Source organism: Platalea leucorodia (assembly GCF_965183815.1).
Source record: "Platalea leucorodia genome assembly, chromosome: 10".
In the NCBI taxonomy this organism is placed as follows: domain Eukaryota; kingdom Metazoa; phylum Chordata; class Aves; order Pelecaniformes; family Threskiornithidae; genus Platalea; species Platalea leucorodia.
The window spans coordinates 21,046,739-21,071,518 of NC_138832.1; the positions used below are offsets into that span (position 1 = coordinate 21,046,739).

The 24,780-nt window shown below is 38.7% G+C and overlaps 1 protein-coding gene across 1 annotated transcript in view; it reads left to right on the plus strand.

The window, feature by feature from the left end:
* Window positions 1-24,780, plus strand: part of TMEM164 (transmembrane protein 164) — a 46,823-nt gene that overhangs the window by 9,460 nt on the left and 12,583 nt on the right. The window contains exons 3-5 of the mRNA XM_082323054.1: window positions 8,102-8,151; window positions 9,813-9,879; window positions 20,560-20,638. Of these exons, the coding sequence (XP_082179180.1) occupies window positions 8,102-8,151; window positions 9,813-9,879; window positions 20,560-20,638 (196 nt within the window). The remainder of the gene's footprint in view (window positions 1-8,101; window positions 8,152-9,812; window positions 9,880-20,559; window positions 20,639-24,780) is intronic.

Below are 24,780 nucleotides of genomic sequence, written 5' to 3' on the forward strand. Positions count from 1 at the left end.
AATTCCTAAGATGTGATAACTAATGCTAGTGCACACATAGAAAGACCTGAGTCTTGTGTTAATAATTAATCCTAAAATATGAGAAGTCTAGAAATCTTTCACCTAAGACCGTGAAAGGGAAGAAGGTGAGTACAGGTTAGTCAAGTAAACAAATGAAGCCTGTGGAAGGTGAGACTAATCTACAATGTCCCAATGAACATATATAATCTGCAGGACGTTAGATTGTAGAGGGTGGAAATTGTTCAGCTTGCTACACTTCTTTCATCACCGGGTAGAACTGGGAAGCTGGGAGGTTGGAAGGAGGGACAGGCGGCTTATGTTCCCAGGTTATGTTCCTTCTTATGTTCCCAGAGTTTGGTTTATATAACACAGAAACTACTTTTACTGTAGCATTACTTAATGCTCTGCCGGCAGTGTTGCTTTGAACCATGAGTATTCTTAACGCTGGATTAGCAATTCCACAGGACACGTTAATTAATCCCTGAACCTGTCTGACAGCTGCAGTAAGGCAGCTGTGATTTTTATGCTAAAATATTAAATACATTCAAATTGCTGCTATTTAGCAATGAGAATGTAACATCTTTTGATCTCTGTTCTCTTTTCAGATTTAGTTACAATTGCCTTCTAAAAGGTAACTTTAAGAAAAAGAAAACAGATGGCTTTTAGTGATATGGCTGTTCTGTGCTGAATTGATAGTTTATGCAAAAACAGTCGACATCTAACGTATACCTAGATGCTGAATCGAAGCTGTGTGATGGAGTTGTTAAACGATTACTTTCTGATAAGTGACAGAGTGATTGTTCTGAACTTACTTAAAAATTTATTTTAGAGATAATTAACAGAGTCTTCTACATCTTTTAAGTTATCCAGCTGCTTGAACGTTCCTTGCGTTACGTTTTACCATTTTGGGGGAAAATGGATGGTTTTCACATGTACAGTAAAGTACACTTAACCTTACCACTGTATCTTAGCCTTTTAAACATACCTTTTCATCTCTTCTGCTCTGGAGGGTACGTTGATGCACCTAAGAAAGGGTGAAAATTTTTATTTCAGTGCAGATTGACCAAAGCCTGTCTCTCTCTCTCTCTCTCTCTCTCTCTCTCTCTCTCTCTCCTTTTCTTTTTAAAAAATTAATTCCAGTTTTGGATGAATCCAGTGTCCATGAATTTTTCACATTGCTCTGAATATTGCAAGTAGAAATTAAAATCTAACCTCTTGAAGTTTTCAATTTGAAATAGTATACTAAAACAATCAATTTATGACCTGGTTAAGTGATCACGACTGGAATGTTTGTAAAGAAAGATAATGTTTCCAGTATGCTGCAACGCGATACTGAATCAAAGAGGCGGCTCAGGGACAGACAAGCTGCTGGTTTGAAAGGTAAATGAAATCTGTGCTGCATATGTGAGATGCGGTGGTTTTACTTGCTTAGCTATCTTCTGCCAGAAACAACTCTACTCAGCCATCTGTAAGCGTTCCCATTGATGATATAAGTGCTAGTTCGTGTGATGTTTAATCTGGAATGGTTAGACTTGTGTGACTTGTTCTGTTCTTCCCCCGCTACCTTTTGAATTGTCTTCTTTTGTCTTTTTAGTTTGTTTCTGATCAAACAAGATGATGTTTGTGTTATGCATGGTTCTGTCTCAGCGGGACTAAGACTGGTAGAAGAAAAGCCTTTCATGACAAGTTTTGACTGCACTCTCTGCCTCAGTGTACTAACGAAAAAATACTTCGGTTCAGAGACAGCATTGCTGTTATACCCTTCATTCGCATCCTTTCGAACAAAAGATTGTGCATCCTTTCGAACAAAAGATTGTGCATCTCTTTTGAGACTAGCTCTTGAGATTTTTACTAGTCTTAATTTTTGAAATGTTGATTGCTAAGACTAGTGGTGGAATGTGGCATGCTTACATGTCAAAGAAACTAGGAAATATTAGACAAATGAGAAAATTTGCAGCTGACGAATTATTTTATGGCAATGGTCTAAAAACTTCTGGAGACTGTAACAGAACATAAATACATACATCCTTGCCAGTATCGGGAGAATTTTCCTAGACATAACTCTAGCATGTACCACAGCCTCTCATTTTAGGTATTTAACCAACTGTTTTTAGGATCTCTATTTTAGGCAAGTCATGGCTCATGGTGACAGGCTGGGTAAAATGCTTGCAGGCATTCTAGTATAGTAGATTTTAGCTACAATAGGTACTAGCTCACTAATATATTTAGGACTGTATGTTGAAGTTTGAGTTTCTCAATATCTGAGTGTGTTGGGGTTGTAATAAGGCAGATTTAGTAAAATCTGCTCGCCTCATGACCTCTTTTGTTTTCCCTCCAAAAAAGTAATCCATAACAAATGTACTGTAGAGGCACTGCTGGATTAAAAAAACACAATTATATAACAACAAAAACCTCTTCCTTTCTTACCATTTTCAATCTAGCAGTACTGTTAAATGGAAGAGAGACCAGATATATTTCATGGTTTGTTTACTTTACCTTTTTATGCACTTGCCCGTTGCTGAAGTCTAGATGTGCAAACTGTAAAAGAGGTTGTTTGAATAAAATTCTTTCCATATGAACTTAAAAAAATCAAGTAATGGAAACCTCTGGTATCTCCAAATTAATGTGATAATTGCAACACATGTAATGCATGAAGTGCAAGAAGTGAAAATACTACTAGGGGTTAACACAGTACATAGAGATTAGGAAATTGGGTTGTATTAAGGGGAGGTCAGATTAAAGCTAACATAGTTCTTTTTGGTTTCAGGATGTTGCAGTCTTTTGTGGATTTTGGGGGGGGGTGTTCAGTATTGGATTTTTTCCACACTTCTGAAATTTGGGTACCTATTCTTGTCATATTTTGGTGCTAGAAAAACAGATATAATCAATTAAAAAAACTAACTTGCTGCAAAATACCAGCTTATTTTGGTTGATATTTAGCCTTTTTCCTATGCATATGAGTTTTACTTTTACCTAGAGACACTATTGCAATGTCAAGGAGTAGGTTTTTTTTGTAAATTCTGACTTCTAAAAATGAATTTATGAAAAATGATCTGCTTTTTCCCAGCTACCCAGTTCCTTTTTAACAGTAACATTTCCCTTGTTTGGCTATGCTTTCTTTTAGTGATTTAAAAGGGAGCGAACTTAACAGGGATTTGTGGAGGGCCAATGTAATACTTTGTGATATCTACCTGTTGCTATCTTGTTCATCCTGCCAGGAAACCTAAAGGTAGGGAGTGCATAGTATTATTTTTTAGAAAGTATGATTTTTGGATTAGTTGGCAAATGTTGCAAGTACTGTTGAAGCCCTACAGAATGCCACCTCTTACACAATACCGTGGGAATAGTAAAGACTGCCTTTTATCTCTCTCTGCCTTTTATGTGGGCAGTGAGGGCTAATGTAGCCGGGAAAGAAACCTTCTATTGACCTCCCTTAACGGTGGTGTGGATCCTGATAGACTTTGCTCTATTCACTTCTTAAAGAGAGCAGTTTATCTAGAACCAAATGAAGAAACATTTTTCTCTAGGTCACATCTTCCTGCATCAAAAGATTAAAAATAAAAATAACACTGTACAGATTTGTGGTCTTTCACATGATCCTGTTTGTGATCGAAGAAGTTTTCTGAATAAACTAATGTAACATTACCTTCTTACTGTCTTCAGAATAGTCCTTTTACATACAGGCTCTTCTACCTGCTACGCTGACACAAATGAGTAATACAATCAGATTTAAGGAAATAATGATCTCTAAAGTTTACAGAACTCAAAAGTTACTTCTTGGGAACTCCATCAAATACTGAATGACAGGGTTGCACACGTTTCTTTTAGAAAATTTTAAAAACCATATTACTACAGGTGGAAAAATACCATCCTTTTCCTTCTGCCTTCCAGTCTGTCCCAGACCTGTAGATATCATTTGGAGCTTTCTCTTCTCCTTAGTGCATGGTTAGAAGAAGGGAATGTGGAAGAGACTGGTTTGCAGCCCAGTCCTGGGTTAGTTCAGAGCAACCATGAGTTCAGTCTCTTTAAGATCTTGTCTCAGTGAAGGAATAGTTAAGCAGTGCAACCCTGTGCATTACAGTCTCCAAATCGTAACAGCCCTGCTGATCCATCATGTGGTGTGGTGTGACCTTTGTATTTGGGTTTATGCAGGGGAGTGCTGGTCATGCACTTCTTCATGCCAGAAATATTTCCCATGGGGATGGACAATGATATTTATGGTCTTGCAGAGCAGTTATGAAGTAGATTGACAGAATTTCTGACTTTTTTTTTTTCATCTGGGTCCTCAAGGTTGAAGTGAACTTCAGGTTGCAGATTGACCGGTGTTACAAGTTTTTTTTTTTTGCAGTTTATTGCCTGAGAACAACTGTCGAATCTTCTGGTTCCGTGCTGGTGAAGAAGACGCAGACATCCTGACTCACAATATTGTCCCCACTTAGGACTTGTTATCTATACGTTTCCTCAAGGCCACTCGTGATTTTGTACCCTCTCTTTCTCTCACTCTCATTAGCCTATAGTCACTACAGATTGAAGAGTCTTAATGTGTTAAATCAATCCATGTATGGAAGGTGTTCTATACTTTTTGATCATTCTTGTTGACCTCTGTAACCCTTTTCTAAATCTGCTTTTTTGAGAGAGAGAGAGGTTAAAGGGGAAGGGAGTGATCAGAACTGTGCCCAGAATTCAGCCTATCAGACAATGTATATTTTTATAGCTTATTTTTCCCTCCCAAAATAGTTACTTCTGTACCTTTTGGATTTCTGGTTAATTCTTTTGTCCTTCTTTTCGTTTGTAACATGTGACAATGTAACAGGTAACAGATCTGACAGAATAAGGAGGGACATTGAAGTTGTTTCTTAGTGTTTCTTCCAAACTGGAAGTTTAGTTATTCTGCCTTGAACAAGGAGAAGCCTACTTCAGTCTGCTTTAAAATACACGCTGCCCTGTTTACCCTGGAACTCTGCAATGTGCCGGCGAAGGGGGGCTGACATCTGCGCTAGCCTGAGTGCGTAAAACCTTGAGAGTTCCAGCGGGAAACTCTTCACAGCCATGCCGCTAATTTAATATGACATCGTTTGGTTTGTAAAACATAGCCGTTTCCTCCTGCAAGGCAAAGGATTTTATTTCCAGTATGACAGTGAAATGTAATATGCTTATGGGATAAGTATGTGAACACTTGTGGTAGAGCTTGTGAGCTTGTCTGCTGTGAACAGGATATTTTAAGGCTGCTAATTACTCTGAGTTGAATGATGACACTCTTTATAATGTTTGAGTCTACTCGGTGATGTAGTTCTTTGAAAATCAGATACAAGGGTGTCTTGTAAAACATCCCTTTTAAGAAGTTGAGGTTTATTTATCACTGAAAGTATATACATATTTAGAGAGAAAGTGCTTGATATTAAACTGCTAAAGCTGAAACATTTAAAGGTCTTTTCCATTATCCTAAAGTTTTAATGTAAGTATTCTAGTTATGATTTCTCTGCTGTTATAAAAAATGGAAGTCAGGCTTATTTTCTGAAAGATCGCTCATAACAGAAGGACTTACATGCTTAAAAATATTAAATACTTACTTTTCCCTCATCAGTTCCCGAACCTGTGTTTCTTGCAGTAGAGCTGACATAAAAATAAGCAGCTGTGAATCTTGTTCTCTTCTTTGCCTGTCTTCATGGTAGTGAAGTATTTTAGATCGGTATGTCCATCTCAGTCTTTGTAACAATGCCATCCTTTTTAATGCTAGCTATTTTTTGTCCTCAGTGGTGAGATTCAGACAGTATACAGACTTGTACTGTAGTTTTTGCTTTAACATGTGGTAGTTGGAGCACTCTGCAGTATGTCAGAAAAAGAAATGACTGGTGTGATTAAGACATATTTCTGGTTTGATTATTTTGTGCATATAGAGAAAAAGGTCAATCTGTTTTCGTTTTTTGGGTTTTTTTAAGATGTAGGAAATAAAAAGAAAAAAAAAAATCTGTATTGGAAGAGCAGTTTCTTCCACGAAGGTATGAGCTATGCTTCAAAAGTAACTTTTATCTTCTGTCAGATTTCTGAATTTAAGGAAATCATAAAATAATCTGAGTTTACAACTCTGGATGAACTAGTGAGACTCTGAATATCATATCTGCTTTTGCTAACATACAACATGGAATGTTTAAAAAGTTTGACTAATGCATGCGAGTAGCAAGGGGAAAAAATAGTTATTGTAAGAGTCCTGTAGAAGATATTTATCGTTTCCAAAGAAGGGAAAATATAGTCCACAATTCAAGGAACTTTAGTTAGTAAACAACGTTTATTGCAAAAATATGCAATGAAGCATAATAAGTGTTAGCCACTTTTCCGGGAAGCCATATGGGTCTTATGTGCAAGGTGACATATAGACCTCTCATAAGATTTTTCTGGCATATACTTTTTTACTTTTTTTTTTTTTCCTTGGCACAAAAAAGCATCCAGTAGTGGGTTATCATCATGCATCTGTTATGTTCTCTTCCTCTTTAGCCTGCCCTGATGAGTTGAAATGACTTGCTTTTTAAATACAAGACTTAAGAGAAACTCTGATTGGATTTTAACAATATTCACTAAGAAAATGTGTTGGCGTACATTCAATTAAACTTAATTGCTGCCTCTTTCTTGCTGTGCTTTTATTAGAGTTCTGTATGACTTAGGAAAAACACTCTGTGTGTGTGTGCATGTTCTAAACTGTTATCGAGACTGACTGGAATTAAATGTACAAGTAAGTGGCTCAGAGAAATAAATGGCCGTATATTAAGAACTTGCACCGGAAATAAAATATTTGGAATTTGTACATTTGTTTGTGTGGTAACAACAGCAAGCCCCTTTATACACAAGGGCTCACAAGTATGGTCCAGGCTTCAGCATTTCTACTGTTGCCGCAGCAAGTGCGTGATCTGGTCATACTTACTTTGAACGTACATCGGAGGCCTCTTCCCAGCCCTGCAACACTTCCAAGAAACGTGTTTGGTGAATTGTCTAATCTGGCTGGTCCACAAAGCAGACGTATTCTCCAAATGTTCTCACTTGAAGTGATTTAATGATAATTTGTTTTGTAGGTTGGCAGTGAAATAATCTATTGTGAATTTATTTTAGCAACAGCAGTAAAAAGCGTGATTCATTTTTTTCCTGAAATACTTTTTATCAGGCATTAGGCCAAAGTCTCTTCTTTGCGGTAGTGGACAACATAGAAAATAGGATTTCTATCACTGAACACTTATGTAGTAATCTCTTTGTATCTACAGTAAGACTTGGTGATACGAAGTATTTTGAGTTGCTGTGAGAGGTTTTGGACAGCAGTATCAAAAGATGATGGTTATCCTGTAAGTTTAGATGGAACATGGTTGCAAATCAACAATACTTTATTACATAAAAAATTAAATCTTTATTACATAAAAAATTAAAGTTTATGGTAGGGGTATGGCCTGTAAAGAAAAGCAAACATGCCGTTCCAGTTGTATTCAGTTACTTTTGGTCTCGTGAAACAGCTAGCTAATAATTGATGAAATCTTTACAGTACTTTAAAAATGCTTTCTTGAGTGTGGCAACGGACATATTAAAGATGACTACTAAGCTTATGCATAGAGCAGGTACTGTGGTAGCCTTATTTTGGGAAGTATTGAGAGACTTTTGTAGACAGCCATCTCGCATGAGATCTTCAGGAGCTGGGTCCTGCACTGCTAACGTGAAGGAAGTATTGTCATGGTAAATGCTTGGTCTTTAGCACAGCAAGGACCTTATCATGATTGAGGGCGAAGGGAGCTGCTGTAGTAAAATGATTAGTAATACAGTAATCTGCTTTATAAGAGACCTTTTATAATGACAATATCAAATAGGTTAGAATTTGCCTTGTTTCTTAGGCGCTGGCAGAAGCTGAACCCTAGACGCTGCTCATACTGCTTAAATCCTTTTCTATAGATCGGTAATGTGAGACCTTTTAATTTGTTCAAGATTTTTAGTCTGTTCTAGCTCTGCTGTAAAACAGTGCTTCTGGTTAGAAATGATTTGTGACGTACAGAATTGGGAAAGAAGGATATAGAAAATGGAGTCTAAAAGAGATCATATCATTAATTTAAATTTCTTTCTATCATTTCAGATTTTCCTTCTTGCCTGTCCTCCATGTCGGATTGCAATGATTCTCTTCAGGTAATGCCTCTTCCTTACTATATTTCTGTCTACTTGCATAATGTGTTTTAGAAGTTAATCACAGCTGAAGTCATAAAATATTAAGATATATATCCAGTTGGAAAGGCATACTGGTCAGATTGAAAAATTACACCCTGAAAAGGGTCGGGGCTTAAATCGTGGGTGTTGAGCCACATACCCTTGGTTCTTTTGTACTGGTGGTTTTGACCTCACTTAGCAACACGAATTAGCTCCATAACAGATAAGAATTCAGGCCTCTTTCTACAGGTTAACGTATGGGCTTGTGTAATTTATGTCATGTGCCTTGTACCTTTTTATTATCCTCACTACAACTTAGTAACTAGGCTTCGTTGAAGGCCATACATACAGTAGGGGTCTAATTTTAAAACTGTAGATATAAGTTAAATAGTGAAAGCAAATTCTTGCTGACTTGGGTATTTACCAAACCTGTGCAACCTTTTCTGAAATATTGCATATTGTTACTAACTTCAGGTACCACAAGAGTTTCTAATGTGCCGGAAGCTCTAGTGGGCTACTGCAGTAGAGTCCAGTAAGCAGCTGAGGGGTGTAACTGGTTATGTTGTGGGGAGGGTGACGGGGCTTCCCAGGTAGAACGGTAATCAGGAATGGCTGTAGTTGCCACCGTGACAGTTAACTGGGCTCTTTCTTGTCTTAGTCTAGGCAGTGACTGGAAAAATTATGCTAGGGGCATGCCTCATGAATTATTTCCTGCTGTTTTTCATACAGAGATACTGTGTTAGCGTCCCCATCTCAGAGTGTGAAAAGTGTGTCTGGTGTCCAGGAAATCCTGGATTTACTATGCATTTGCAAAAGACCAGTTGCAGAGCAGAGGCCATGCTATTTGTTGTTTCTCAGAATGAGCCTTTCTGTTCCCTAACACCCTGACAGCATATGAATTATGTTTGAAAAACTGTTTTGAAATTGTAATACCTTTTCCCCCCTCAAGTTACTTTTAAATTCCTAACAGTTTATGTCAGGCAGTGGTTGTAGACAGTTTATTCTTTACTTTATGTCTTATGTAAAGTAGACTGAAACTGTACTGATGCTATTTTTGTGTTCTTGTGATGCAACAGTGGTTCAGAAAAAGATGGCTGAAAGCTATACAAAATATAGTATTATAATACTTCTTTCCTGCCTTATTGTTTGCTTAGGACTTGCTGTTGCATTTTGACAAATATAATTCTTCTTTTATTTAAGGGACTTCTTCCAAATTCCTGAAGCTTTATTTTGAAGCTGTATGTTTATAGAGTTAGACAGGAGTAAAAACCTTTATCAAATAGGCTATTTTAAGCTCTAAAAGACAAAAGAACAGCAAAATTGCGATTATTATTGCAGCTTGCATTGTGAACAGGATTAACACAAATGGGTAGTCCAGGCTTTCTAGGAATCCAAAGCTCATTATAGAAAGCAGTCCTACTTTAGGAAATTATTTAAGTGTGTATTTAAAGAGAGGTTTTTGTCCTGGTTATTGCATTTAACAGTTATCTGATTATTGCATTTAACAGTGGCTTTATTCAAATCCAAGCCAAAGAATTTTCTTAAATGTCTTGCTACCTTTTATTGAAGAGAGAACGTAAAATATGTGAAAACATTGCATTTTATTTCCATCTGTGAAAATAACATCACATCTCTTTTCCAAGGTTGCAGATGCATATGCTGAATGGGGCCCTCTTGGCATTGCTGTTTCCTGTTGTTAATACACGCCTGGTGAGTGTACTGTACTTTTCCTCCTCCTTTTTTATTTATTTCTAAAAGATCTGCCCTGGACTGATGTTAGACCTTTGCTTTGTTTGGCCTTTTAAGGTTCATTTGACCAGGCTGTAGATTCCTGCTACAGGTCACTACAATGGAACCAAAATACCAATCCTGGATTTTTTTGCATTTATAAATCAATGTGGAAAGCTAACCCTGCTGTAGTCTAAGTGTCGAAAAAACTACTTTGTCAATTCCATCCTAGCCTTTAAATGGAGGGAAAACTTAATGGCTTTGAAAGAGGCTTTCATAGGTTAGCGCTGTGGCCTGTGGTCGAAATTCAGTTTCAGGCTTTTAAGGCTATATGTAAATGTAAGATTCCTCAGGCATGGAAAATGCCAAATATTGGTGGCTGTCACCCCCTCTCCCCCAAGATTAGGCATGGCAGGTTTCTTTTTTCCATACAAGTTTTCAAATCTGCTATAAAACTCCTGTGTCCTGGACGAAAAATTAGCCTGTTGGTGTCCCTCGTAAGATTCTTACACCTATCGAGAGTTAATGGTAAGAAGAGTTATCCTGAGTCTGAGCCATATGAAATATTTCTGAGGATTATTTTTAAGAGCTATTATGCATGCATATGTAGGGGGGATGTGTATGTGTATATGCATATATGCCTACATACTTGTTAATTTTTTGTCATTTGACTTATTTGCAAAAATCTGTTGTTGCAGTTATTTAAATGTCTGTTTTAAGATAGAGTTCACTTATAATATCTGCTTATGTGTTTATGGTGTCTGGATAAAGTACTCGTATCTACATCCATATAGCATGTGAATTAATGATATTGTTAACAAAATTGTTGTGGACTTCAGACTCCATTACAAATCTCGTTAGTGGCTGTCCGTTTGCAAATCCTGACTGTCTTAATAAGATTAAGTATAAAAATCTCTATCTGTATTGAACTTTGTGGGTGATACGCTAGGCTGACTGGCCACACGGGTAGCTAGAGACCTGAAAACTGTCAGTTTTATTGTTGGCTTGTAAATTGTTTCTTTTTTCCCTCTTTAAGACTATAAAATTTTACACTGAGACACAGTTTAGTTGCTAGAGAGAGGATAATACATCTGTAGGCTTTTACATGTTAAAAATAATCTTCTATAAAGCATGACACACACATGCACAGGAGGTTGGATCGTATTTTTCAGATTTCAGTGAATTTAGTAGTGTAATAATCCTAGAGTTCTTTCTAGATTTATGTTTCTCTTCCTAATCTGGTAACTACATATATTCTGTTCTATAGTATAACAGCTTATGTGCACTTTGCAATTATATTTTAATAAAACTTGATACCGCTGAAGGGGCATCCAATGAATAAAACAAGTGTGTTTTCCTGGTAAGGAGAACTCTTTCTATTTTTTATTTCAAACCATCTAGTTTTTAAGTAAATATAAACTTTAGCATAACAAAATGATTTTTCTGGGTAACCTTTTAAGGATAAAATGTTGAAATATTTAATAAATCATTAGCTTATTTTCTCTGCCATTATCGTAGATCTCCCTCATATTAGGGCAGTGGTGATTAAACAGGAAAAATCCAGACTACTTATAAAATTCTCTCCTTAATTAGGGATAGAGGAGCCAAAGGATAATGTCCAAGAGCAAATATTTTTGGAATAAATACAACTTAGTATATTTTTGGCCTAACAGCTGCTTGCTAGGCTGTTCTCTTTTCAGCGTTTCTTCGGCACAAGATAACGTGGGTGAAGTTTTATAGCACTGCTGCTTTGACCCAGATTCTCTTGTGGTAGACACACATTCTGCTCTGCAACTGTCATTGAAGTTGTTTACACTGACATTGTCCTGAAAGCAATAATAAATGTCTCTTAAAACTTGGTAGGAAGTTCAAAATATCACAATAATTTTGTCTGTGCTGTCTGCTCTGGTTTATAGTATCTAAGTGAAAAACTTTTGATTCAGTCAAGAAATGTTGTGTCTCTATGCCTCAACTTTGAAATTTTGGTTTCATGGTATTTTAAGACATATATTTTAGCGTGTACATGTTTCATACAAAAATTTTGTGTACTTACGTATGTCTGTGAACAGTTGTAAGGTATAGTGTGTGGCACAAAGAGCATGAAAAACTGGGCACCTAACCCAACTATTAATTTAGAAGTGAGGAGGGAGATGTGGTCTGGGGCAGAGAGAGTCCTGAGGTCAGCGGGAACTGGCAAGCAGGAGGCTCTTGCCTCCCATCACTTTGAGAGGTTGTACCAAATTGGTGTATTGCCGTAAGCACCACAATGCCCTGCTGCTACCTCCCGTAGTGTAAAATGTGTTTTATCCTTATGAGTTATTTGATATACAGCTGGATGGTGTCTTGTCGCATGTAGTTTTCATTGTCTTCAGCTGACATTCTCCTAAACCTCTCTTCCATGTGGATTGCCTATTAGTTATCTTACAGGCAGCAGATGATTACTGTTGAGCTGGAGTCTCTTTTTGGAGAAGGCTGCTAACTTAGCACGTTCAGCAGCAGGCATGTACATGCTAGCTCATATGTGTATCATACGTGTGCATGCTAGCAAATTGTGTATCATTATGGAGATGAAAACAGTGAGATGCAGGAGAAACTATTAGGTGTACAGTTTTATTTGTACGTTATCAATAATTGGAAAGGGGCAAGAGGCAGAAGATACAGAATGAAAGATAGCAATTACTTCACCAGCTGATGGGTGTTTGTTTAGGAGCTAGTGGGTGTCAGGATTTTGGTTCTAAGTGTTTAACCTGTTCAAAGTAATTTCCAGAACACCTCTTACAACATTTTGTGGCGCAGTCTGTTAGGGTTGCATATTTTTGCTACCAGTGATGTTACTTAATGCATTGTAGCTGTTCTTTTTGTATATATGATGCAATGCTAAATTATCCTGAAAAGGAAATTTTTGGAAGCTTCTAGGATAATTTGACATTTTCCATTTTCTTGTAATGTATCTGTTAAATTTTTTTTAGAACCTCAGTCATTTCAAAACTATTCTTAAATATTTGGCTGTTGCCACTGGAAATGGAGAGTTGAGATATTCTTTGAAACTATAGTAGAAAGTTTCTACCCTCTGTTGTTTTAACCTTTCAGTTACACTATACTCATTAAAAATCGTGTTGGACTGTAATGTGCACCTGGGATAGTGTTCCAAAAAAATGTAGTCTGAAAGATGAGGTCAGTCTATTCTGTTCTTTCCAAGAAAATATTTTCCTGCCTTGGCATGATGTTGGGGTGCCAACAATTAACGGTCTTGAGCAACAGATGCACCCACTTGTATTTATTTGGCAACTAAATACTCCAGTTCTGCAAAATTGTTTACAGTGTGCTGATGGAGTTCACTTTTGTGCATTGGAATAGTCATTGGGTAAAGACAAAACAGTTTTGTTTCTTATTCGGTTAATGTTTGAGAGTTCTTATTACCATTTCAGAAATAAAGGGTATTTTAATTTTCTCTCATAATTTCATTCCTTTCTCATGATGCAAATCATTCTTGGTCAGCCTTAATAATTCACCTGGAAAATAGGCTAATCTTTTATGACCTTTAAGTAAATAGAGAAGATGCTAAGGGAATCAGATTGTTAGGCTCCCGTGTGTGAGCCTAGAATGGTGTAAGAAGATATATACAGGAGTAGAAAGATTTCTTTTTACTCTATATTTATATTACATGGAATACAGTGTTGGTCCTGATAACCTAGCTATGCAAGTAAATTTATTTAACTGCCACAAAGACTCCGAGTGTTTGGAGTATAACTGTTTTTGTTTGTACTTTCATATTGCATTAATCAAATTTTAAAGGAAACTCTTTCCATTGGTTTAAAAGTGGGTTTTTTTGTAAGCCAATGTCCTGAAAATGTTGATGTAGATAAAGTAAAAAACAGGACATGTCCCAGAGGTGTTGGACTTGCTGTCTTTGCTCACACAGCTGAGATGGTGCAGTTTTAATGTTTCCAGAAGCTGCTATATTCTATTATTAGAACTATTTGGCTTGAGAGGTACGCATTCTAAATCTGTTTTAGGAACAGAATCATACTCTGTGCAGTACTTACAGCGCACGCTGTGTAGCACCTCTGGTCATTGCCTACTGCTTTTCTGTTGACTGTTGTTAGGGTAATAATTCACTGTACTAAATAGTTTGCCTGAAATGCCTGTGTCTATGCAGCAAAGTGTATAGGTTATGGTAGCGCATCATGTCATCTCTGAATTGGCTTAATCTAACTGGCACAAGGAAAAATAACGAACAGTTGCACACTGGGGGCTGCTGAGAGATTGTGCTTTCGTTGCTGGTAGATGCTAAACCCAAGGTTTCTGCATCTTTCAGCAGTTATCTATGCTATGTGCATTAAAATGGTATGGGTGTGTAAGTGGAGTCTACAATCACACTTTTATTTGGTAATGTAAATCTACCGTCTGCTGGTGGTGATAAGTAGTGCTAATATTATCTCTAGAGGAACTGGAAAAATGCTATTTCTGAAATCAGTATTTTTGACCTCATATAATTCCTGTTTTTAGCCTTGACTTTACAAATGCCTGATTGTGTCCATTGCGTCATTCATGTGAGCTGGTTTGTATAATCAAATTGAGTGACCAGAAGACAGTGGTGCCTTTTTATGAGGCAGAATAAACATCAAATATAGTGCTAGTCAAATACTCAAAACACTGACGAAAGTCAAAACAAATGCATTCAGTTGAGATCTGCAGTGCGCTGAACAATACCTTTTTCCTGATTTTCTCGGTGAGCGTCATCCTCTGTAGTGACAGGCCAAGTATCATGGTTTAACCCCAGCCGGCAGCTGAGCCCCCCGCAGCCACTCGCTCACTCCTCCCCGGTGGGATGGGGGAGAGAATCAGAAGAGTAAAAGTGAGAACACTCGTGGGTTGAGATAAAGACAGTTTAACAGGGAAAGCAAAAGTCACTCACGTGAGCAAAGCAAAACAAGGAATTCATTCGCTCCTTCCCATGGGCAGGCAGGTGTTCAGCCATCTCCAGGAAAGCAGGGCTCCATCACACGTAACGGTTACTTGGGAAGACAAATGCCATCACCCCAAATGTCCCCCCCTTCCTCCTTCTTCCCCCAGCTTTACGTGCTGAGCATGACGCCATACGGTGTGGGATATCCCTGGGGTCACTGGGGTCAGCTGTCCCAGCCGCGTCCCCTCCCAGCTCCTTGTGCCCCCCAGCCTCCTCGCTGGTGGGGTGGGGTGAGAGGCAGAAAAGGCCTTGACTCTGTGTCAGCACTGCTCAGCAACAGCTGAAACACCCCTGTGTTATCAACCCTGTTTCCAGCACAAATCCAAACCATAGCCCCATACCAGCTGCTGTGAAGAAAATTAACTCTAGTCTAGCTGAAACCAGTGCACCAAGAAAAAAAATTCTCCTGAAACTTGTCAGAATTTGGGTACGTCATGAGTGGGAATCCTGGGGCCTTGCCCTAGCTGGAGTTTCTGGAATTCATATACTAGTGAAAATACAGCCATGTTTCTTGTTTTGTTATGTTTCTGGTCCCTTCCACCCTTGTAGCAGACTATTATTTCTAGTCCTGTGTCCTATGGTGTCTTCACTCTACTGACTGTCAGCACAAGAGATGCTTTTTTATAAACTCTCATGAGTGGCACAGCTCATGCGTGCTAACACCGCCTTTGGTAGCGGGGGCGGATTCTGGTTCTTTCCCGCTGTATATTTGCCCTACCCTAACAGGATTAATTGAAAATGAGAACTAGATAAAATTCATTGATAAAACTGATCAGTTAATGCTACTTTAAGGGAATTATAATTCCCGGCACTGACTGGATTGTGTAGAACGGCTGGGAGGCTGGATACTGGTTAAGACACCTACTTGAAACAGAGTTTGGTTTTTTTTTTTTTTATTGGGACTCACAATATGCATTCATATTCATTACAGACAAGCGGGTGTGTGGCAGGAAATCTGAATGAAACACTTTGTCCCTAAAATATAATTCAAAGGAATTGTTGCAGATAAGATCTGGGATGCTGCTTTAGACCATCATGCAGATGGGTGACAGCCCTGCTACTCCTTTATTTCATGGGGCTTTGCTGTTGACATTAATGCCAATATTAACATAACTTTTTTTTTCTCAGTCTACTCTTTCCCAATATTCAAATATATGGGAATGTCTTTTCCGATCTATGCCAGATGTGTAAGCTGGTGCCTGAGCTGTAGGACTGCCTGCATAGCGTAACACTAACTTGAGCATGGGTCAGCTCCTTGGCTGTTTGCCAGTTTGGATGTATGCTGGAGAAATGAGTCCTGGTAAGACTGGAAATAGGCTGTTTTCTAAATGCTACTTGTGTTTGGGTTTTGTTTTGTGTTGTTTTCTTTTAAGTCTTCAGGTCTGTTTTTAGACCATTCTTCTAAGCTTCTCTGGCAGCTGCTTCTTCTCTGCCAAATAAGTAATTTGCTATCACAATCCTAAATATGCTGAGAAGTAACCAGTCTGTTACATGGGCCTACTAGCTGTCTGCCCCGTGATGTTTGTATTGTATAGCTTCACATAGGTTCTTCCGCTCTGTTGTTTAACCTGTTCTGTGGTCTGCTTTGCAGGTAAAAAGAAAAACCTGTTTCTGGTTTATTTCTTTGATTACTGTTTATGTTTAGGAAACTAGTTACTGATTATAGGTTGTGAATCTGAGTTACCGATTATGTCTAAGAAGGTGACTGGTACAGAATGCCATTTGATGTTCTCTAGGCTGTATGCTAGATGTGCTACAGAACAGACCAGAATCTGGGAGTTGTATTCCTTCTATTTCTTTTTCTGCCATACTCTGCAGTCTTTGTAGAGGATGATGGAGCGAGAGCTCTTGCACAGTGCAGTGCTTGAGCTGTTGTTGCAAATATAAGGCCAAGGTATAAATAATTAACAGAGGAGTACTACTTTCAGAAAGCAGAGCAAAGTGGTAACCTCCTAGGCCACTGAGAACCAACTGCTGTGTCTAAGTGGGTTTAAACTACTTTAAACTAGTATTGTGTGCCATACTCTCCTGGGAGAAACTCTCATCTGCGTATCTGACTCTTAGGCTCAACTCTACTGCTGTCTTGGAGATTTTTCTGAACCTTAGTGCAGTCAATGAAGGACCTAGTTGCTTCCTTAGGGCAGTAGCTGGTTTAAGTTAGGACGTCAAGCACGTCCTCAGAGGACTGCAGTTGATGGCTGTGACTCTTTGTGCTCAGAGATGCAAGGGTGAGCTCTAATCCTTTCTGATACAGTTTCTCCTTTCCACGGTCTCTCAAGCAAGGTAGGCAGCTGCTAGGAGTGTAGCTAGACCAGCAGAACTGTACATAACTTACCTGATCCTGGGGTGGAGGTCTAGTGCCTGCTCGCTGTTCTTGGCCCTTCCCAGAGGGCCTTTAGCACATGTCCAGGGAATATGGCACTTTTGAATCCGCATCGTCGCGGGCTGATGTGGGAGCTAGAAGCACATGTGGCTGCTTTGAGCCAAACTCTTCCTGGAAACACCATTTATTTTCTAAAGAAACTTCATTACAAAATGTAAAAAGTGGATAGTCTGAGTATTTATTTCCAGAGTACTTCGTTAGCGTGTTTTGATCGTGTATGTTGGAGGAATTGTGTATGTCAGTATTAGTTTGGTGTGTTTTGAAATGTATATGATTTTATACCGATGTTAAAACCTATGAATGGATGAAGCAGATTTGCTTTGCCACAGGTAAGAATCTTTAAAGGAGGAGAAACTTACTTATTGTCTTGAGTAACAGAGCAGCCTGTCCTTTGTATTCATTTGCACTGTTAAGAGAGCCTAGAGTCTAAGTTAGTAGAAGAAATAGGTAATTTGTCCTTTTGTTAGGTTCCATAATAGGTTCCATTACCTGTTTTAAGACTCTGAGTAAGGGAAACAAGATGAAATGCAGGAGGAGTGATGCTGGCAGCTGGTAAGGGGGACGGGAGTTTAGTACAAAAACCCCAGCTAATAAATTGACAATGTATATACAGAGCTCAGATGAGTCTGTCTTGGTAACAAATATTAAGTGATTCTGAAGCTCTCTGGGGACAGGTGTGGCTGAAGAAATGCTCCATGAACATCACTGGTTTGCTATGAGGGCATTGCTCTTCAGAGGGGTTGCTGGGTTTCCACAGTGGCATCTGGCAGGAGAGGACAAGTCTCCTGGGGCTTGTGAAGAGGTCCAGTTTGGAGCTTGTTGGAGTCTGGGTTTAAATACATGTGGCCTGTGGTCAAGTATTATTAGAGGGATCAACTCAGTGTTTTGACTTACTTTGTTCTGTGAGTAAGTGTTCCTTTGATTTTTTTAATTTCTCAAACTTTACCACTTGCTGAAGCGCTTACTTGTTTTTGCAAAGGGCTTCTTTAAATCCTAGGTTGATGGGTGATCCCTTCTAGCTTGTCTTCACTTGCAGTTTCTCTTTGCATATAAAAGGTACCTATCCCTATCTGTGAGCGAGTCTTTCATTGATAAAACAATTGACAAGACCTTTAGAGCTAGGTGAGTCACTTGCTCAGTACAACTTACAGTTAATCTTTTGTCTTTGTTCTTTTTCTGTGTTGTAGCCCGAGTGCACAACTTGAGTGCTTGGTTGTACAGAAATTCTGCTTTTGTAGCTCTATACCAGGAAATGCATTTGCATAATTAGCCAGGCTTCAGAACAAGCAATCTTTTATAGTGAAAAAAAGATGTTTTGTTTTACACACAAAAAAAAATATTGTCAATACTACTGCAGCAAAACAACTGTTACTCTGTTCTCAGAAGTGTCCTGAGCGTAGTGTTTGTGTAACTGACCCTCACAGCTCAGCCAGTGCAGAAGCCCTTATGAAAGCACGGATACTAAATAGAGAATGCTCCTTGGCAGGAGTGAGTGCCTCACGTTGGGCTGTTTATATCGGGAGCTATTGTTTCTGAAGTGTGCCTGTTCCAACTGGGAGAGGTACAGCCCTTCATCCAGTTAGGAAAACTGCTTTAGTCTCTTCCGAAGTAATTTTGATTCCCTTGCTTTGCCCTCTGTCTTTCAACAAGGGACAGCAGAGAAGCTCCAGATTCAGGAAACCTCACAATTTCCATGAAGTTCTTGCTTTTGCATACTATTATCTTGCTTGGTTTTATGTTTTGATACAGAATACTTGGAATAAAATAACCCGACAGATTGTATGGAAGATTTTTTTAGCTTAGTCTCCCACGAGTTGGCTGAACATCTTGGAGGTTGCAATCAGGACACTGACAGTGTTCAGCTGGGGATGCCACGACTAGCAGAATCCAGCTGTTGCTTTTAGCATCTTTTACATTCAAAATAGGATATAAGAATTGTTGTTGAATTTAAAAGATTACTATATTAATTACCAGCTGCTTATTGACTGCTATTTGGGAAGAAGACCAAACTCTGTTTCAACCTCTGTTTCTGTTGATGTAGAAATTTTTGTAATGTTTCTGTTTTGACACTATGACTTCAGCGTCTCAGAACAATGATAGAAAAAGAAGGTTTTTTTGGTTTGTTTTTTTTTTTTTTTTTCTTCCCAACAGGCAAGCCACGATGGTTAGACTTGCATACTTTAGCCTGTAAAATGACAGAATGAGTCTGCATCTGAACCAAAGCTAATGGCTTTGCATTATTCCTGTGACATTTCATACTTGTGTGGTGGTATTGTCCAGTTTTCACTTCTGAAAAATAATGGAAAAGCATGTCTTTTCAGCTTTGTAAGTGAGCTGCAGCAAGAAGTTGAATTCTGAATTTTGAATTTGAATCTTTCCTACTACTGTTCAGTATTAAATGTGTTGCTGTAGTTTAACAAATAGATAATAGGCAAAGGCGTTTACAGATGGGAATAACTTTCAAATACAGTGCCTCGCCTTTTCTAACTGATAAAGAGCTAGAATTAGTTGGGTCTGGATTGAGGGGCTCAAATTAAACTCAGAGTTGTGGTTCAAGTTATTTTTAGCACAGTATTATTTAGCACAGTCTGTCTGACTTCTTCTCAAAGTAGTAACATGAATTCAACTAAACACACACATGACTAATTGTGATTTCCCAAAAGTTGTCAGCAGGTGAGAAATACCTGATTTACTACTAACTGGTAACTTGTTTACATACAGCCTTCTGCAGCTTCTCTTTAAAACCAATAAAATATTGGTTATTTTATACTTTATTTTATATTTGGTGAAACTTAGCAATTTCACACATGCATGTAGATTGTTATAAAACAGGTCTTTTGATTTTTGCACAGGCCTCCTCAGTAATTACTTTTATATATAAAAGACCTCATTAATAGAGTTCTGTCACTCACAAGGTAGCAATTATCTTTTCTTTCTAAATAGGCTCCTGTCATATGGGGTGTGTATAGTTTCTGGTTTGATTGCTTTAGGTGTTTGCATTGTTATTGGTAATTTTTGCTAAGACAGGGAAAAGAGCAATCTTATGTTATTCCTTCTTTGTTGTGCTTCTGGCTAATATTGAGAATTGTCTGCTTGAAGTGCTGCATTGCATTTGTGGCAAGGGGAATGGAATGGGTGCAGTTAGCTGCACTTTCAACGCACTGACCATTAATGTAATCTCTTTGTTAATACACACAGGTGATAAAATAACTGAACTGAAGGGATTGTCATGGGTCAGAAGGAGAGTGGTTCCTTGTAACTCAGTTGTTAGTGATGAAAAACATTTACAAATATTTTCCTTATTCCACAGCTTCCATTTGAAATGGAAATTTATTATATCCAGCATGTGATGCTTTATGTTGTGCCCATCTATCTGCTGCGGAAAGGAGGTAGGTTGGCAATTTACTCTATACGTATTGAGTTGGTCCCATGCAATGAAAAAGCTGTGCTTAACGGTTACCACAGGCTTTACTCTTACTCTTTTTTACCAATTTTCTCTACGTTGTTACTTAATAGTTTCTGATGTTATGTTGGAGTTGTAACCCGGGTAACAAAGACCTGCATCAGGCACTGAAATGGGAATTAAAAAAAAAGGTCTTTTGCCCGGAGGGACATCAAGAACAGATTGGCGTGATGCGTGCTGTCTTCTTGAGTAGCACCTCTGCCAGCTTGCAACATTCTAAGTTGTTGGTGGGATGTATTTTTAAGACTTTTGCCTTCTTGGATGTCTCTTGAGAAGTACTGCAACTTAAAATGAGCTGAAAAAAAAATCATTATTATAACCCCACGTAAATACTAGTCGGCTAGTTTAGATAAATTCCTGAAATCCTGAAGTTCTAATGAAACGTAGTGACACATATTAGTAAAATGAACTAGCTTGCTTGTTATCTCTTCTGACAAGATTACTGTCTTGCATTCACTTACACCATAATAGTTCAGTAAGTCTGGGAATCCCAAATTGTTTCACTGGCTGGCGATTTTTCTAATTGTCGCTCCTTAGAAGGGAATGCAGCGTGTATTGATCTGGTGTGATGCTCTGCCCCCCTCTGGCGTTGACATGCCTCCAGCTGCATTTTCTAGCTGAACTGAATTGTTTCATCCAGCAAATCAAAGATGATAATTTATGGTCCAGATGTTCAGTAGCCTTTAATGAAAACCCCGAGGATGTGATGTCAAGCAATGGGATACAATTTAGCAAATGCTCAGAACAAGTATAGTCAGCCTTCCATTCTGGTGAATCTTTTGTATTTTATACCAGCAGTCACTTATAATCCTTCGCACATATTTCATTATAGGTTTGTAACCTTTTTGTTTTCCACTGCTGAGCGAAACTAAATAAAAATGATCCAAAGGAAAAAGTGAAGTATCATACTTCAAAAGATCATTCTGGTTCTTTCTCTTAGCAGAGAAATATGCCAGCCACATTGAATTTTAATCCGTCTTTGATATCTTAAAATTCTGGCAAATAATGCTAAGTGCAGTATAGTTGTAGAAGTTACACAAACTCCTAATTATTGCAGAAGGTGGGGAGAGGGGGGAGAAAGTGTAAACGGCCGTGTAGTGTAGGCAATGACTAAACCAAGCTCTTGCGATGTCACTAAATCACTTCTTTTGATGGCCTTAAAGTTCCCATGTAACATCATTTTAAGACATGTATTTTTTTCACTTTAATGTTTGGCCTTGGATGTCCCTTGATGTGTTCCTTTGATTTTGTTTTTTTTTTTTTGTTGATTTGGTTTTTTGTTTGATTTGAAGTAAAGGTTCTCGGGGTTCCTCAGCACGTGTTTTCTGGGGCCGGGAGGACTGTATCTGCAGTTTGAAGGGCTTTGCGTTCTATAGTTGTCACCCTAGTGCAGTTTTCTAAATTTTTGCCCTGTATTAATTTACAGGTCTTTGCTGCCATCTAATGTTGACATGAGAGCAGTGAAATTTCTAAAACAACTTTGTTGGCTAAATATCTCAATTGCGATTGCCCTAGGCTGTGTAACTAGTAACTGTTCATTTTCTTATGCAGTTGGCTCCCGCCCACCTGTCTGACTGTAATACCTTGTTAGCAAAATGTCCAGGGGCTTTCGTAGCAGTTATGGCTAGTGCCCCAGGAGACCTAATGTGTGCTTCGTGATGGAAAAATTACTCAGCCCGAAAACATTTGTTAGTATTTTGTCATTTCACTAGCACCTGTGTTTAAAGTACTTTCTGAGTAGCTCACACCCTTTACCCTAACTTATCTTGTGAAAATTGCTTTTTCATCACTGATGTTGATCAGCATGCAGCTTTATTTCTGTATTTTAAATAGAAATTTCCATCAGTGAATCTATGGATTATGATTGGGAGAAGTAATTGAAGGGTAGTATAATTGGAAAAATGAAAAGAAATTAATTGTATATGGAAAAAGATACTACTTCAGTTTTATTGGGAATCTGCCAATATTACTGATGGCCTTAATAGGATCTCAATGGAGATATTAACATTTCTTAAAGGAAGGCTGAGCAGAAGACCTGCAGCAGAGTTGATATGAGGCTCATTCTGTACAGAACTGCATGTCCAAGTTTGTTTGCTAATCAAGTATCATACCAGTCATGCACACGCAATCAATTACCTGTTGGAAGTGTCTCCTTTTTGAAAGGAACCTGGGTGACAGTAAACAAGGGCTGTAATCGTTTATTTTTCTTTCCCTCCCTGCTGTTCATTACAGTGGTGAAGACAGGTCACGTTGCACTGGCAGCATCACCTTCATGTCCCGTCCCCCCCCGTGTAAGTGTGGGGGCTTCACCTCGCTTAGGATCAATTGATGAGAGAGACGTTCAGAACTCAGGCTTCGGTGTTGCACAGTGAACTCGCTGAAGCTCAAGGCTGTCTTCCCTCTTGGGCGTTAAGACCTCTCTCTCTCTTCCCTTTCCCTCCCCTTTGTACTGAATGAATATAAATTTCCGTGCTTCCCTTTCTAACATATTTTCTTTCTAAGCGCACGTATGCATGTATACATACACATGCGTGCCAGGCTAGGCAAAATAAAGGCTTATGCACTATGGCTCAGATCTTTCTTGGCTGCAATAAGAGGCTCCCATGCAAAATAGATGTGGTGCAGATGTAACAGGCCAGCACAGAAGGTTCCTAACTCGGGGCAGTTCTTACATAGGTGTATCTGCAGTTGGCAACTTTTTTGCTGAATGAATCTCACCTTGTATCACCTGTGAACCCTGCCAAAAATTATAGTATGCATCTGGGCAGGACACAGCATTCCTGAAATAGCTGGATAGGCTGAACCAGAGCTGTAGGTCACTGTTTTCTCTTGTCCTTAGGAGGTGACACCCTTGCTTCCCTGTCAAAAAAAGTATGAATGGTTTTGTGGCTTCTGGATTGGTTTACTGTTGTATCATCTGAGTGCTAGGACTGGCAAAAGGGGGGTGCAATGAAGGAATTGTCAAGGTGGAAGGAAGAAGACAGGAACCACAGCAGCGCAGATTTATACCATGCGACCAACTCCTTCCATGAAAAACTCCTCAGACCTCTTTCATCTACAACTAAGCTGGTCTTCTGAAGCCTATGAGTATGCTCAGATAATTATACTTTGTGCTACTGGCATACAGATTGCTGACAGAAGGCTTAGGGAGATGGCAGCTGAGGGAGTGTAATGTCTCAAACTGCCACAGCTGTTTCAAGAGTGCGTTAACCTGGCCTTCTAAGATCAAGGTATTAGAGACCTTCAGTGGTGTTCAGGACAACTTAGTTTTTCTAACTGTGTACTCTTAACACAATGAAAAAAATCTAGTTTGCACTGCATCAGCCTTAGAGACTCACAGTTCTTGACTGACTTGGTCCTTAAGCTAGTTTGGTCAGCTTTTGGGACGGATTTGACAAGATTAGATGCACCCCTTATTTCAGAGCTTCAAATCATGTTGAAATTTAATCAAAGTGGAATTGTTGTTTTCTGAGTACTGTGAGCAAATGATATCCTTCCACAGCAGTTTGAAATAAGAGTTAATTTATAGCAGCTCCCTAGCAGTGGAGTTCAGGAGATGTTTCTTATGTTTTGAGATCCCCAGCATCATTTATTTGACTTAATAACTTAATGAAGTAGAAAAGGATGTCGGTGTTGAGTTTTTTTAGCATTTTGTCACTTTAAGGAGCAATCTGGTGTATAAACAGCTGTACTTGAAGTTCCAGGATATGTGTGTTTAATCAGAAACCTTTGTATTGGTGTCACTGAATGGTTGTGTGGTTCTGACCCTTTCGCCTGCAGGGGGAGATAGTCTCCAGCATCCACTCTCTCAAAATGGCTATGCAAATTCTCAAAATTCACAATTCAAATGCAGGTTGTCCACACGGTGGAGAGAGTAGATTGATTTGGTTGCATTTTTTTGGGGGGGGGGGGGGAATCATCTTTTGTAGCCAAAACTGACAGTAATGGCCTTGCAAGGCAACACTAGACAGTCCTGTGGTCTGGCCCCATGTATTTTAAGAGCTGATTCACAGCTGTGCACAAGTGGACAGACGTACACACCCTAAATAATTAAGTAGGTGAGTTGTT